This window comes from Oryza sativa, chromosome 2, assembly GCF_034140825.1.
Source record: "Oryza sativa Japonica Group chromosome 2, ASM3414082v1".
Lineage (NCBI taxonomy): Eukaryota > Viridiplantae > Streptophyta > Magnoliopsida > Poales > Poaceae > Oryza > Oryza sativa.
Window position 1 is genome coordinate 21,319,085 of NC_089036.1, and position 16,672 is coordinate 21,335,756.

At 41.6% G+C, this 16,672-nt stretch overlaps 2 protein-coding genes across 2 annotated transcripts; one reads left to right on the top strand and one right to left on the bottom strand.

The window, feature by feature from the left end:
* Window positions 1-395: 395 nt before the first annotated feature.
* On the bottom strand, window positions 396-10,763 carry LOC4329639 (MDIS1-interacting receptor like kinase 2). The gene is made up of 10 exons (XM_015771766.3): window positions 10,389-10,763; window positions 9,762-10,124; window positions 8,893-8,982; window positions 8,206-8,604; window positions 4,616-5,989; window positions 3,513-4,395; window positions 2,841-3,051; window positions 2,014-2,276; window positions 743-865; window positions 396-656 (listed from the first exon to the last, which is right to left on the bottom strand). Exons 1-8 carry the CDS (start codon window positions 10,714-10,716, stop codon window positions 2,046-2,048), a joined length of 3,879 nt encoding a protein of 1,292 aa, XP_015627252.2. The 5' UTR covers window positions 10,717-10,763; the 3' UTR covers window positions 396-656; window positions 743-865; window positions 2,014-2,045.
* LOC4329640 (uncharacterized) lies at window positions 6,060-8,127 on the top strand. The gene has a single exon (XM_015771765.3). It carries the CDS (start codon window positions 6,540-6,542, stop codon window positions 7,452-7,454), a length of 915 nt encoding a protein of 304 aa, XP_015627251.1. The 5' UTR covers window positions 6,060-6,539; the 3' UTR covers window positions 7,455-8,127.
* Window positions 10,764-16,672: the final 5,909 nt, after the last annotated feature.

The window sequence follows — 16,672 nt, forward strand, 5'->3', positions numbered from 1 at the left end:
CTAAGTAATATAAGGTTTCATGGTCGTTTGGAACTTAAATTAAACACTAAACACTATAGAGAACTTGGATAAATTGATCACTCAGTATAAACACTATAGAGAATTTGGATAAATTAAACACTCCAAATCAAAATGAGAAAAAAAACACGTACTTACCTTCCTCGCCACATATTAAAGTTTTCTAAAGTTTGTTGATTTTACATTATTCTATGCTTAGTTGTCAAAACATGTATTATCTTTTGACATCAATATAGTCGTAGCGTTAGCACGTGCATATTACTAGTTAAAATAACTTTAAAAACAAGAGAGAAATGGTGCTGGTAGAAAAGCACGTGCATATTACTAGTTAAAATAACTTTAAAAACAAGAGAGAAATGGTGCTGGTAGAAAAGGGATGAACTCATAGGGGATTCCTGCTATTTCCCTTAGATATAAGCAGATGGTTAATTCAAATAAACAGCGCACAAATTAATAGCGTAGGGATGAGTTCTAACAATGGTAAGATATCCTGCAATGTTCAGGAGACTCATTTACCATAATAATCTTCCAATGCAAAACAACCTAGAGACCAGAAAGTCTGTCGGCAAGAATTAAATTTGGGCACTTCTCAAAACCATGGTAGGTAGCTGGTACAGGATAGAATACGAAATCACAGCCTGCAAACCACAAAAAAATGAAACAGATATGAGCGCTAAAGAACAACTTGAACTTTTTCTTTTTTATCAGCTTCTCAACAAAATACCAGTTTTCTGAATGTGCTCCTCTATCGTGGATGTGCCCACAGCAGTCCGTACCTACTCGGCATTTGAACGCCTCGTTGTAAGGTACTAACCACCAAAGCATCATAAAGGTATGGAACACCAAGCTACATGATGTTAAAAAGAAGTTAAGAAAAAAGAACTGTTGTGTTGTAGATGCTAGGAAGAAAATGATTATTATAAAAGAATCCAGTGAAATTGAAAAATTATTCAGATCCTATCACTGCTTTTCAAAATCCTTCATTTGAATTAACATTGCTCTCAACTCTTGAGTAGTGTTACCTAAATTGTTTCAGAAACTTATTTTCATTTGCATCAATAACCAATCTTTGGTTTATAATCGCTTTGTAAACAGGCCATGCAAGCCGTTTTATATAAATGAAGACAGTAAGCGCAATGCAAAATACTACTCCCTCCTTCCCAAATTGATCATTAAGCCCTTGAGACTCTTAACATCAACAGATGTGCCCTTGAGACTCTTAACATCAAGCCCACAAAAGAGGCAACTTCTATAAGTTCATAAAAAAAAATGAAAACAATTCCAATCCACACCACACAGGGCCAGTGTGATTTATTCTCATGCCAACAGCCTTAGCTACACGACAGCACCATTATAGGGATACAACATCTACCAAGCATGTCTCGTGCAACATAACAATATCTATTTATTGGCAATTATACAGATGAGATCACTAATTTGTTGCCAACAACTTTAAACTTTGCTATGTCAAAATCAGTGGGCATTCATGCATATAACAAGACAAAATTAAAATTGAAGATTTTGAACAATATCTTTGACAAGCAGGCCAAGTCAACAAAGTCTCAGGAAAAAAGCTATCAATGTTTCAAAAAAGTCAGAATAAATGACTCGACATTCCTATGTCACTAGGCCATAACCCAGAAGTTGCTAAGGCTATAACCCAGAAGTTGCTAACAAGCATTTTTAATGTAATCAATATTCAATATACCTTGAATTGGATCCTACTACCACGAGAGTTGCCATTGTGTTCTAAGAACAATTCTGAAATGTGGAAACATTTATCAGAACTTTGTGCCACTGAGATTATAGAAATCCCAGGACCATATATGTTAATGATCCATCGTCAAATCAAATATTTTACTCGATGTAACGTAGAGCAGAATGTAGTGCAAACTGGTTAAATAATTTGATATCCCCGCAATAAATAACACAACTTTAGTTAGTGAATGTCAAACATGTTATGGTTACTGAAACAAAACCGCGTGTAAAGTCAACCTTGGCATTGTCTCTACATGTGATATTTCTTGTCATGTTTTGACATTGTTTCCACTACGCTTCCTTTTAGTAGGTTTCGTGGAAGTGTTTGTAGTTTCAGCAACCATGAGTTTTTGAGCAGACAGCTGGCCAATAAAGAGAACATTCTGTGCCCAACCAGCATAGTTCCCAAATTTAGCAACAAATGCATCGGCAACAGCAACACTAAGTTTTGGGGTTAAGCTCTTGCCAGCTAGCTCCGGCATCAGATATTGTGTAGCAACCTGCATTAAATCCATATAGGAAGGGCTTAAAAACAAAATACAATTGTTTGTAGGTCATATAAAACTCATGTGAAAAAACCTCCTTCACAAGACTTCCCATCAACTTTAATTGTTTTTATGTCTAGAGAGTGAAGTCAATTGTGAATACATTGAATACTATTTCCCATTCAAATGATGAAAGTCCCACCCTCACCCAACTAAAAAAAATGAAAAAGGGCAAACCTTGTTATGCAGAGCTTATGGTTCAACAAAAATTGGAAGTAAATATGATCAGGGTAGAATGTGCAAAACAGGTTCCCATTCAAATAGTAAGAATGTGTAAAATGATAGTGAGGGAACTGACATGGATGTGAATTAATTAATTTTATCAACAATTTTTCATGGAAAAGTCTATGCATACTAAAATTTTCTTACAAAATTCTTACAAACTCTAATGTGGTAAGCCGTGAGTAAATCTAGATTTGTTGCAACTTCCATCTAGTTAAATCAAACGGTTGAGACATTTGTTAGTATAAGAGTTTTGTAAGAAAATTTTATTATGTGTAGCAGTACTCATTTTCATACCTTCCAGACATGTGTGTCAACAGGAATAGCATGGTTCTGATCGAGTGAGAACAAAGCAACACAGGCTGCAACTTTTGGCCCAACACCTGGAAGGGTGCAAAGAGCCTCAATCACCTCCGGGAGTTCCCTTGTACGCAATGAGGCAAGCCATTTCTCGCCTCCACCAGGCTTGGCCTGTAATATTTTAGCAGTGCCGACGATGTACTTTGCCCTGTTCATTTATTAGAACACAGCATTTGCTCAAATCAGTGTGCTATTGACTAGTATCTCAAATCAAATGTAGTATACATAATATGATAGAACTGAGTTATGATTCAAGCAATCCAAACAAGTGTTACGCCTGATTCAAAATGTTATTTCCCCAAAGCTGAAACCTCACCACACAAATGTGAAGTTGAGATTCTCTACATATTCATCGTATAAACAGTAATGGTAGGATCATCGTTTTATCGTCTACGAGCTCTGCTATTATCAGCACATTGATATAGCACGCGAATTTAGTCACCCATTATGTCTGAATTATAATTAACACAAGATCTAGATCCTACCAATGCCAAATGGGTTAATTGGAAAATACAAAGTAAGCATCAAAATGAACCTATAGATGCTTCAACCAATACTACTCCAACATAAGTAACAATGACTATAGATGAAAATCCTTTGTGAACTGACCTGTACCCGAACCCGGCATCCCGGAGCTCTTGCTCCGACACGCGCGCGAGCCGCTCGATCGTGGGGAATTGGTGGAATTGGTATCCTCCAACCTCGCCGAGCCGCTCCCCGTAGCCGGCCAGCGCCCACACCATCTTCTCGATCCGCGCGATGTTGTTGTTGGAGGAGCAGAGGAACTGGAACACGCACTCGACGGGGTCCTGCCTGAGCACCCGGGCGCCGCCGCCCCCGAGCCGCGCGGAGACCTCCGCGAACCGCGCGTCCGCGGCGGCGAACCGGCGCCAGAGGTCGGCGAGCGGCACGGCGGCGTTGAGGTAGTCGGAGAGCGCGGCGCGGGCCGCCGCGGGGACGGAGGAGGAGGAGGAGCCGCCGTTGTTGTGGAGGAGGAAGGCGAGGCGGCCGTCGGAGGACGGGAGGTGGGAGAGGGAGACGAGGTGAGGCCCCACGGCGCCGGTGAAGCGGAGCGGGGAGAGAGACGTGCGGCGCCACAGGAAGGTCTGCCCCGTGGGGAGGGTGAGCGGGAGGGACAGGTCGGCGGCGGAGAGCGGCAGGGGGTGCCACTCTCCGTCCTCCTCCTCGACGGCGGCGGCGGAGACGAGGGGGAGGCGGCGGCGGGCGGGAGGAGGGCGGCGGTCGGCGGCCTCGGATTTGGGGGTGCCCACGGGCGGGGTTGGCGGTGGTGTTGCGGTGGTGGAAGAGAGGAGGGGAGGGGAGGGTGGGAGCGGCGGCCGGACTCGGCGGCGGCGGCGAGGTGGCATCCCGGCGGCGGCGGCGGCGGCAACGGTCGGAAGGGGAGGATGACACCCCATGAACAGCTCAAAGACGAGCACTCCAAAGCTGTAAACATCGCACTTCTCCGTCACCCTTGTTGTATATGCTAGCTCTGCCACATCAATATTAAGACCTTGTTTCAATAAATTTGTATAGAAGGAATTCTATTCTATTTTGTACAATCTAAGATGCATCTTTGCGAGGTTGACTATAATAACTATTATCAGAAAATACTAATGAGATGAATGCCTAAGCTGTTAGCTCAAATACTTGTCAAAATGTTAACAAAAAATACAAGAGGATAAAGTAACTGATACATTATAAAATTTTACCTGGAGCAAGATAACCTTTTGTCCCAGCAAGCTTTGTGCAGTTCGATGCCTCTACATCTAGAATTTTGGCGATACCAAAATCAGATATGCAAGCTCTGAATTCCAGATCAAGCAAAATGTTGTTGCTTGTTATATCTCGATGGACTATGGGTGCAAAGCAATCATGATGTATGTAAGACAAAGCATTATCAACATCCTTTACAATATTTATCCTTCGCATCCAATCCAACTCAATTGCAGTGTTATGGTTCTCCAAATATCTTGACAAGCTTCCTCTATCCATGTATTCATAGACAAGAAATTTGACGTGAACTGCAGAACAGTACCCAAAGAGTTTCACAATATTTCGATGCCGAATACTCATCAAAGCATCTACTTCCCGCTTAAATATTAGCTCGTCATCTTCCGTCATATGAATTTTCTTTACTGCAAATATCTCGCCTGTTGGCAATTGAGCTCTGTAGACAGATCCGTTTCCTCCCATACCAATGCAATGAGTTCCATTGAAATTCTCTGTGGCTTCAAAACTCTGCTTGCACACATCTCCTCCATCAAAGTTCCAGACTGAAAACACTTTTGTGTTTCCAGCTCCATTTTCACTTTGCTCCACAGATTTCATCTTTCTGCGTTGCCATGTCACAAGTGCTGTGATGAACAGAACAGATATGCCAGCAGCAGCAGCAACACCAAGTAAAATGGGTCTGAATTTCTTTCCTTTGCCACCTTTCTGAATAAGGTTGCAAGGTGGTAAAGCTTTGACTGTACCACACAAGTGTTTATTATGCACGAACCACTCAACTGGAGCTTCTTCCAAGAACTTAATGTGTGGCACTGGCCCTTCCAAATTATTGTAAGACACATCCATGGATGAGAGGCTGATCATACCCTTAAATGATGGTGGTATGCTGCCATTTAATGTGTTGTGTGAAAGATTGAGGGCTTCAAGCATGTTCAAACCACTCAGCTGACTTGGTATGATCCCGGCAAATGAATTGTCACTTAAATCCAACAATTCTTGAAGGTATGTCAGCATCCCTAGTTTAATAGGTATGCTTCCTCCGAGGTGATTATGTCCCAGCCTTAGTGATTGAAGTTTCAAACAGTTCTCAATTGATCCCTGTATTGGTCCGCTTAGGTTGTTCAATGATAAATCCAAATACTCGAGATTCTGTAGAGAACCTAGTTCCTCTGGTATGTTTCCATGGAGCAAGTTGTTCGCGAGGCTCAAATTGAATAGAGACACCATACTACCAATTTCTGGTGGAATGTGCCCTTCAATTTTATTTGATGAAATATCAAAACTCCCTAACCAAGACAATTTCCCCAAGCTTGACGGTAGGACTCCGGTTATGCGATTGTTTGATACATGTAGATGTTAAAGGGTATATGTGTCTTTTCATCTCTTGTATACATTATATGTGGTCCTTGACCCTAAGTCAATAGTACATAGTAAATTCCCCAAATTTATCTATCACTGTAAGATGGTATCAGAGCTCATGGGCTGAACCCTAGCCCTCGATCCCCGTTGTCCGCCGGCGCTCCGGCTTGCCGGCGGCGGCTCCCTATCGGGCAAATCTTCTTCACGTCCTCCTCGTCCGGATCAGCAGCGGGATTCACAGCAAGTCAGTGTGATTCGTCCGTCAAGCGTGAGTGCATCGCTCATTGCAGCCGCTCGTCACGCGGTTGCTCCGCTCAGCCGTTGTTGCTGCTCTTCCACTACTGCTGCCGCTGTGTGCTGCTGGTGCTAATTCAGGAGACAATACATCAAGTCCTGTAAGCAAGTCTCTGTCCAGTCAATTTGTCAAATTTTCTTCTGCTGGTCTTGATGGCAACATCCGACCCCTTTCTTGGAGGTGGAGCTCTGCTCTCCACGGACATTAAGCTAAATGGTCAAAATTATCAAGAATGAGAACTTTCAGCTCGTATGCTTTTGAGGTCGATTGGTCAAGCATCTCACCTCACAGATGATCCTCCTGATGAGAAAACGGATGCAACTAAAATTAAGGCGTGGAAAACAGCAGATGATCGTGTTATGGGATTCATATTCATGAGTGTAGAGGTGCCTATTCGGATGAGTTTCAGGGATCACACTACCGCTAAAGAGATGTGGGACTACCTCAAACAGAGGTACACTCAAGAAAGCGGAGCTTTGCGTTTTTCCTTGCTGCAGAATTTGCACAACTTACAACAACAAGATCAGTCCATTGAAGAATTTTATAATGCCTTTACTCGGTTGTCTGGACAGCTTGAGGCACAGACTCCAAAAGGTGCTTCAGGTTGTGCACAATGCAAGGCGAGAGAGAAGCATGATCAAGAAAATCTAGTGTATCAATTTGTCATGAGACTTTCCTCTCAATTTGAGTCCATTCGAGTTCAGTTGCTTGGACGTCCTACACGTCCTACTATGGCGGAGGCTCTTGCAGATCTAATCGCTGAGGAGACACGTCTTTGTTCCTTGGACACTACTCCTACTCCTGTGGTTACTCACAATGTCATGGCAGCACCTCAGCGTGTTGGAGCTCCTATGGGCGGGATCCCTGAATTCAGTTCCATCGCCAAAAGTGATCGTATTTGCTCTCATTGCAAGAAGGTTGGACATATTTCCGATGATTGCTTCTATCTTCATCCAGAGAAGTTGGCTGATTATCAAGCTAGGCGTGCAGCGGTCCCCCGTCCTCGTGCGACGGCTAGTGCTCCTGTTTTCTTGGATATCACTGCTGCTGGTCCTTCTAGTACTAGTGCTGGTGGCAGTGCCTCTAGCGCCGTCTCATGTGCTCCTCAGTCATTGGTTGCAAGACCGTCTTATCAAGCCAGTGATTGGTCATGGCCATCACCATAGTTGGTCCCCAAGGCCTCTAAGTGTGAGGTCATCTTCGCCTACCACTTTTGTTGCCATCTCCTACTTGTTGCTTTTGCTTGCTGTTTGGAGAAAAAGGTTGTTGCTGCTATAGTATATATCTGTCCTTCAGTTCAGTTCAAGTCTTCTGTTATCCATTAAATCTATCTAAGTCAATTTCATATCTTCAATTCGTCTAAGTGTATGAGTCTTTTATATCATCACCAACAACAACAACAGCTCCCACCGGAGCTGGATTGTCTCAACCTACTCCAAATCTTTGAAGAGCCGAAGAACAATTTGTGAAGGCTTCATGGTACCAAGGGCTGAAGAACAATTTGTGAAAGCCTCGAGGTCCACTTCATTGAGGAGGGGATGCATCTTTCCTACTTAATCATCAAGACTTACATGCTTCGACAATATCTTTAAGCTTATATTTTGGTTTTAGTTTAGTTGTACCTTCCAAATGCATTGTTGTATACACATTGCATTTGAGTGGGGGTGTTAAAGGGTATATGTGTCTTTTCATCTCTACAGGAGCTGGTTCTTATTTGCTTTGACATACTCCCATCAAGCTTGCCCTCTCTGTCATCCTTGAAGAGGTTCACTCTGATGTTTAGCAACAATATTGACTCGATATGTTAAAGGGTATATGTGTCTTTTCATCTCTTGTATACATTATATGTGGTCCTTGACCCTAAGTCAATAGTACATAGTAAATTCCCCAAATTTATCTATCACTGTAAGAGTAGATAGGTAAGTTTGGTGCACTCACCCCACCGAGGAGATAATTGTCCAAACAGTTTATTTGAGCTCATGTCAATATAGACAAGGTTTGGATGAAGGCCCAACTCGGAGATATCTCCTTCAAGTTGATTTCGCTCAAGACGAACTCTAACTAGGGTTTTGCAGTTTAGTAAGCTTGTTGGCAATGGTCCAACAAGGCTGTTGTGATCAGCAGTGAAATTTTGTAGCCGACTTGCTGCGCATAGTCCTGATGGTAACTCACCAGAGAGATTATTAAGACTGATTTCCAAAAACTCTAGATTCACTAAGTTGCCAAGTTCTTGAGGAATAAATCCAAAAAGTTGGTTAGATACAAGATTTATGGAATAGAGTTTATTCAAATTCCCTAAGCTGTTCGGGATGGAACCTGTGAGATTGTTATCAGCAAGTGATAAGTTATTTAGGTTCACCAGGTTACCTAGTTCTTTAGGAATGTGTCTAGAAAGTTTATTGCTCCAAAGCAACAAGTTGGAGAGTTTAGTCAAATTCCCTAAGCTGTTTGGAATGGAACCAATGAGCATGTTTTTGGAAAGATTTAAATTCTCTAAATTCACAAGCTTACCTAGTTCTTGAGAAATATGCCCAGAAAGTTGATTGTGCCAAAGAAACAAGTGGGAGAGTTTAGACAGATTCCCTAAGCTACTCGGGATCAAACCTATGAGGTTGTTTAAATAAAGCGATAAGTTCTTTAAGTTCACCAGGTAACCTAGTTCTTGAGGAATGTGTCCAGAAAGTTGGTTTTCAAAAAAGTGACAACTCAATGAGTTTAGTCAAATTCCCTAAGCTGGTTGGAATGGAACCTGTGAGCATGTTTTTGGAAAGTTCTAAATTCTCTAAATTCACAAGCTTACCTAGTTCTTGAGAAATATGCCTAGAAAATTGGTTTTCAAAAAGTGCTAAGTCAATAAGTTTAGTCAAATTCCCTAAGCAGTTTGGAATGGAACCTGTGAGCATGTTAAAGGAAAGATCTAATTTCTCTAAATTCACCAACTTACATAGTTCTTGAGAAATATGCCCTGAAAGTTGATTGTGCCAAAGAAACAAGTGGGAGAGTTTAGACAAATTCCCTAAGCTACTCGGGATCAAACTTGTGAGGTTGTTTGAATAAAGCGAAAAAGTTCTTTAAGTTCACCAGGTAACCTAGTTCTTGAGGAATGTGTCCATAAAGTTGGTTTTCAAAAAGTGACAAGTCAATGAGTTTAGTCAAATTCCCTAAGTTGTTTGGAATAGAACCTGTGAGCATGTTTTTGAAAAGTTCTAAATTCTCTAAATTCACTAGCTTACCTAGTTCTTGAGAAATATGACCAGAAAATTGGTTTTCAAAAAGTGCTAAGTCAGTGAGTTTAGTCAAATTCCCTAAGCAGTTTGGAATGGAACCTGTGAGCATGTTAAAGGAAAGATCTAATTTCTCTAAATTCACTAGCTTACATAGTTTTTGAGAAATATGCCCAGAAAGTTGTTTGTGCCAAAGAAACAAGTGGGAGAGTTTAGACAGATTCCCTAAGCTACGTGGGATCAAACCTGTGAAGTTGTTTGAATAAAGCGATAAGTTCTTTAAGTTCACAAGGTAACCTAGTTCTTGAGGAATGTGTCCAGAAAGTTGGTTTTTATAAAGTGATAAGACAGTGAGTTTAGTCAAATTCTCTAAGTTGTTTGGAATGGAACTTGAGAGCATGTTGTCACAAAGCCTTAGGCCCTTTAAGTTCACCAGGTAACCTAGTTCTTGAGGAATGTGCTCAGAAAGTTGGTTGTGACAAAGATCCAAGAGCGAGAGTTTAGTCAAATTCCCTAAGTTGTTTGGAATGTGCCCGGAAAGTTGATTGCCCCAAAGAATCAACACAGAGAGCTTAGCCAAGTTCCCAATACTGTTTGAAATGGAACTTGAAAGTTTGTTTATGCCAAGCCTCAAGTCTTCTAAGATCGCTAAGTTCCCAACTTCTTGAGGAATGCACCCAGAAAGTGTATTATATAGAGGTATAAGGTAGTGATTTTAGTCAGGTTCCCTAAATTATTTGGAATGGTACCTAATAATCTATTGGAATTAAGTTTCATGGACCTCAACTTCACCAAATTTCCAATCTGCTCAGGAATATATCCAGAGAGGTTATTATCTGAAAGATCCAAGGACTTGAGCTCTGTTAACATATTGATATTGATCGTTCTGCAGGAGCAGGGATCTGAGCTCTTTGAGGGACGCACCACTCCAAGGGATCCTCCCCGTAAGCTTATTGTGTGAGAGATCGACGCTTGTCAGCATCGTCAGTGCAGAGAAGTTGAGGACCTCAAGTGAGCCTCTCAGCCTCATTCCACGCAGAGAAATCTTGGTGATCACAAATTTCCCTTGTCGAGCACCGCACCCAATGCCACGCCAGCTGTGGCATGGCCATGCCTTGCGATCCCAGGACTGCAGGGGTTCCTGGGTTTGCAGGGTGGCCTTCCAGGCGATCAGCGCTCCAGCTTGCTCTTCGATGGATGGCATGGCAATGGCAGGAGGGGCAAGGAGTGAGGACAGTAGTATAGCTAATGGCAGGACCAAATTTAGGGGAGATAAGGGATCCATGGCTTGGGTAGAGTAGAGGACTTTGCTCAAGCTAAGGTTGGTCTGTGTTGTTCTTATACTGGACAGTGTTGACTGCTACTGTCCATGATCAGCTTGTAAGTCTATATGGTACAGTGCTTACTACCGTACCACATTTAGTTGCACATTGGACTTGGAAAAAAAAATTCAACGATCGTAAGATAAGTGAAAGCAACATGGATGGAACACTTACATGATTAGTTCTCTGGTCTAATCCAAACAAGGTTGGAGTCGAGACTCGAAACATGAGATTCTCAAGTCAATTAAGCAAATATGGAAGTCATCACCTTTCTAAATCAACGTACCCAGGGGGCAAGTAGATATGGAAGAATGGAGCCTTGTTCAGATTCTCAAGTCAAGTAGCCTTCCTCCCTTACTGGTTGACTAGTTGTTGGAGAAAAAAATTGAAAATATATTATTTATTTTTCTTTTTCTCAGAAATATCGGGGATTTAATCTTATTTGTGTAAATAGCTGGGAGACCGAGCGGTCGGTCTAGCTTGCTCAACCAGCGAGACCGACAGCACACACACCCTTGCCACTAATTAGTGATTAATTATCTTGACTAGCCGTCACCGGTACGTTGCACGGCTATTTATCGACACGTGTCATGAACATCAATTAATTTAGTTATATGTTGAATGTGTTTTCTTACTATGGCTTACATGAAAAGAATAATCCAAATTAATCATTATTCGTGGGTTGTCTTAAGTTTTTCAATTAAGGCTGTGTGTGTTTAGTTCCCTTCAAATTTTCAAAAATTCTGTCACATCATATGTTTGGACACATCCATGGAGTATTAAATGTGGACGAAAATAACCAATTACACAGTTTGCATGTAAATTGCGAGACGAATCTTTTGAGTCTAATTACGTCATGATTTGACAATGTGGTGGTACAGTAAATATTTGCTATGACGGATTAATTAGGCTTAATAAATTCGTCTCACAGTTTACAGGCGGAATCTATAATTTGTTTTGTTATTAGTCTATGTTTAATACTTCAAATGTGTGTTCGTATACTTCAGCAAAAAATTAGTTGTGAGGCTGTGTTTAGTTCCCTTTAAACTTCCAACTTTTCCGTCCCATCAAATATTTGGACACATGCATGGAGCATTAAATGTGGAAAAAAAACCAATTAAACAGTTTGCATGTAAATTGTGAGACGGATCTTTTGAGCCTAATTATGCATGATTTGACAATGTGGTGCTACAGTAAGCATTTACTAATGACGGATTAATTAGGCTTAATAGATTCGTCTCGTAGTTTACAGGCGGAATCAATAATTTATTTTGTTATTAGTCTACGTTTAATAGTCAAATAGGTGTCCGTATACGAAATTTTTTTTTTACCAAAACAACTAAACACGGCCTAAGCTAATAATAAAATAAATATTGAAAAGTCTAAGATGGATACGACTTCATATTTAAATTTAGTAATTATTAGATATTACAAATCTAAACCTACAAAATCCATGATATTTCCAACGGTATGTTTTACTTGTAAAGTATATAGCCGGTCCCTAAACTTGTACGATTATGTCATTTAGGTCTCAAACTATAAAAATACATATCCAGATCTCAAAACTTATTAAATTGTGTCAATCCGATCCCAAACTGCCATGCCATCTCCAGGATCTTACCTGGCATGCCACACCGGATGATGATGTGGCAGCATCACAAATCCTACACCAACTGGCAAGTGGGCCCTTCTTTCCTTTTTTTTCCCATCCTCTCATTTCTCCGTTTCTCTTCTTTTTCCTCTGTTCTTCCCACTGCATCGACCGTAACCATGCCCTCTGGTCGAGCTGTCACCTCGGTGACACGAACAGCGCAGCGTCCACAGGCAAGAAGGCAACGGCGCGGCAGCCGCGTCGACAGAAGGCGCGCCATCGCGTGGGCAGTGACGTTCCCGCCCAAGCCGAGAACACCGCGACCACCAAGTCGACGCCCTGATGCTCCTAGGCAGCTGTGCTCAGTCGGAAGTTCTGACGGAGCGCCGCTGCTTCGCACGCCATCGCCGCTTGTACGACGGAACAAGATAGAAAATTGGAGAAGACAAAGTGAAAAAAAAAAAAAAAGAGGAAAGGGCAAAAAGAGAAAAAAAGAGAGTTTTTTTTTAATGTGGGTCCCATTTGTCAGCCAAAGTAGAGGTATTGATAATACCACATCAGCGTCTATGTGACATACCACGTCAGCACCATGTAAGATGCCGGAACGGTGATGGCTATGTTGGACCGGAATGTCACACTTTGGCAAGTTCCAGGGTTTGAATATGCATTTTTAGGGTTCGGGGACCTAGATGACACAACGATTCAAGTTTAGAGACCGGGTCTGTAGTTTACTCTTTTACTTAACATAAACATTAAAATATTACATAGCTACTATCGTAGATATTAACATTAATTGTATTATTCCTTCAACTTTTACAAGCTTAAAGATTTACAAATTATATTGCTAATTATATTTTTATGTGGAATCACATATTGGTCGGCACATATTAAAAAATTTATATGAACAATATGTTGATAACACGTGCAAATATGTGCCCAAAGCCATCAATAAGAAATTTTTATCGTCGAATTTTTTATTGGATTGTGACTCCATGCCAATATCAAACACAACTCACTATTCTCGCTATTGATTTGTTGTCGAATTAAAAATTATTAAATGGTGAAAAAAATATAATTAAGACTCTCTCTTGATACTTAGTAATTCATAATTTCTAAACTAAATTAATAAAAAAACTCCAAAAAAAACAACAGTAAGGCTTTAGCGTGAATTAAAATCAGAATACAAAGAAAAACATAATGCTTATAAAATTAATAGCAATAGCCCGTGCAACGCATGGGTTGTCGGCTAGTATAATTAGCAATAGATTGGGAGCCCATACATTCCCGATTACTCGTTGTTCTTCTTGCATCGGCGGTGGACCTTCCCGATTACTCTAGGAGCAGGTACAATAGAATTGTTTTATTAGATGCAAAAATACCATGTTAGATTGTTTGGTGCTTTCAAAGAGAGAAGAGAGAGAAGGAATGCAGGCCACAAAATAAGCGCCAACTACAACACATTCCTCCACACCTGGTGAGCCTCATTCCATGCTCAGCTCTTCGTGATTGGTGAAACCGTGCTAGCCTGCGCACAGGATAGGAGGGGAGAGAGAAAAGGTAGGAAGGAGAGAGGAGGTTAGACCCACTTTATAGTAAATTATTTTTATAGTCAAGAGATTAGGGCCATGTTTCTTTCAGCTTGGGATTATTATAATCTAGATTATTGAGTCAGATTATTATAAGCTAGATTGTTATAATCTATAGTAGAATAAGCGGTTAGTTGTTTCTTTCCTAGATTATTAGAGCAGATTATTGGTTTGCAAGTCTAAAGAGGGAGTGGGGTGGCATGGTGGGTAATTTTTCACCCAATAATCTGGAAAAAGCTCACCTAAATGAGCTTATCAGATTATAATAAGCTGGGCTCCAGATTATAATATGCTACTTCAATAAGTTGTCTGTTTCTTTCAGCTTACTCCCAATAATCTGGATTATAATAATCTCAAGCTGAAAGAAACAGGGCCCTAGATCTATCTACTCCCTTCATCTCTTAATATAAGGGATTTTGACATTTTGCTTGGACTGTTTGATCATTCGTCTTATTCAAAAAATTTAGAATTATTTTTTTTGACTTACTTTATTATCCAAAGTACTTTAAGCACAACTTTTCATTTTTTATATTTGCACAAATTTTTTGAATAAGACGAGTGGTCAAACAGTGCAAGCAAAATATCAAAATCCCTTATATTATGGCACGGAGGGAGTATTATAGAAATTACGGGTCTGTTTGGTACAACTCCAGCTCCTAGATTCATTTTACCTGGAGCTGGAGCTCAACCAAACGGTTCAGATTCGCCAAAAACTGGATCGGAACGGGGTGGATCGCTCCAAAATATTGTATTGAGGTGGAGCGGCGAAAATGTAGCTCCACGGCTCCACTCCGAAAATAATTACAGCACTACCCATTCCTTTTCACTGAAGTTATAGGAAAATGCCACCACTCTACCCCCTTCGATTCCCTCCCGCATTGGGCGAGCGACGCATTCCCAACCCCTTCCTCGCCCTTCTCTCGCGACGGTGGAAGAGAAATCGTCGCACGGCGGTAGCGGCTGCGCACGTCGGTAGTGGCGGCGCACGGCTGCAGCTCCCTTCCTCACCCTTCTCTCACAACGACGGCGGCAGAAGCAACTCCCTCCCTCTCTCGGCTGGGGCGGCACGCGGTAATTGAGGCGGTGCATGACGGTTGGAATGGCTCCGTGGCTGCGCGATGCACAGCGGCGGGTGTGGCACACTGGGGCGACGGCGCTCATGGCGGCGGGGTTGAAGCACCTCTAAAACTATCTATAGATGACATGTATAAACTATTTATAGATTACAGCTTACAGCTGTCTATACTATTAAACTTGCTCTAATGGCACCGATCAGAGCTGCTTCCTCGGCGATCGTGCCAAAAACGCGAGTTCCTTTTGGATTTCTTTTTTGACCAATGATAACCGTTGCATTGTCATCCCTTAGAGGGTATTGTTAAAAGATCCTCGATTCCTAATGCAATTGATGTAGTAGTGGCTTGATGGAAGCCCAGTGTTTTTATTTGATCCAGTATATGGGTGGTGGTGAACCTCTCATTCACCTTCGGTACTCTCCGAACTGTGCGGGATGGTTTCCCATCACACGGCTCACCACCACCACAAGTAGAGAATCCCAATGTGCTTTTTACTAGGAAGATGAGGATGCTATTCTTTAAAGAACCGAGCTTGACAAGCATTTCCCATCCATCTTTCCCCTTCTTGATGAGCGCACTACGACTCATTCAAAAGAGAGAGTAAAAGGAAGAATTTCCCATGCCAAAGGATCAGAACTGATCAGGTCTCAATCCATTTGTACTTGCAATTTCATCATGATCCTTATCAACACAACTAATCGATACATTTATAAGAAATGAACCGCAGCGAACCCTCAGATGACCCGTCTTGCCAAATCAGTTACTGGTCCTAAAGAATTTGTATAGCTCATGGTATGATATTTGTCTGGAGTTTATGGTGATGAGAGGTGTAATTGGTGTGGTTTGATCATCTCTCAGTTCACCGATTCATCCATCCGGTGTGATGGACGACTCTCCAGTAGAAGATGTGACATCGTCGCCTAATAACCAGAAGAAGCACTCCTTCATTGGGCGTCATGGAGGTGCCAGTGCTCACGGATTTTTGGAGTTCTAGAGAGCATGGATGACCTTTGCAGTTTGCAACATCAACTTCATTGAGATGGATGATATGAGTTGCATCAGTTTCAACATTGATGAGTTGTTCGGTCAGATTGTCCATTAATTTTGCTTTGTAGAAAGAAATTCTTCTGTATGTTGGATATCCCAGTCCTATGGCTTCATAAGACAAGGATATTCGACACCTATTCTAACACTATAAGTGGAGAGGGTGGGAGTGATGGCCAAACACAGCGGTGGTGACGACAACGGTTGGAATGGGAGGTGATCATGGGAGAAGAGTGACATGCCGCATGAGGCACGGAGGCGGAAAAAGCGATATTACACATTCTCTCAAGTCTACTGAAGCTCTGAGAACTGAGATGACCTGAAAATTCTGCAATTTATCAGGCTCCGTTTTGAATGTCAGGCAAACAGTAAGCAATTCTCAGCTTATCTCATGAACAATTTCAAAAATGATAAAACCAAACCGTTTTAAGCAGCTACTACTTATCATCACTGAAACATACCAACACAAGGAGAGCAGAGACAAAAGATGCATCTGAAAACTTTGATACTAAACATACAATTATACAGTATTTGCTAGAATAGG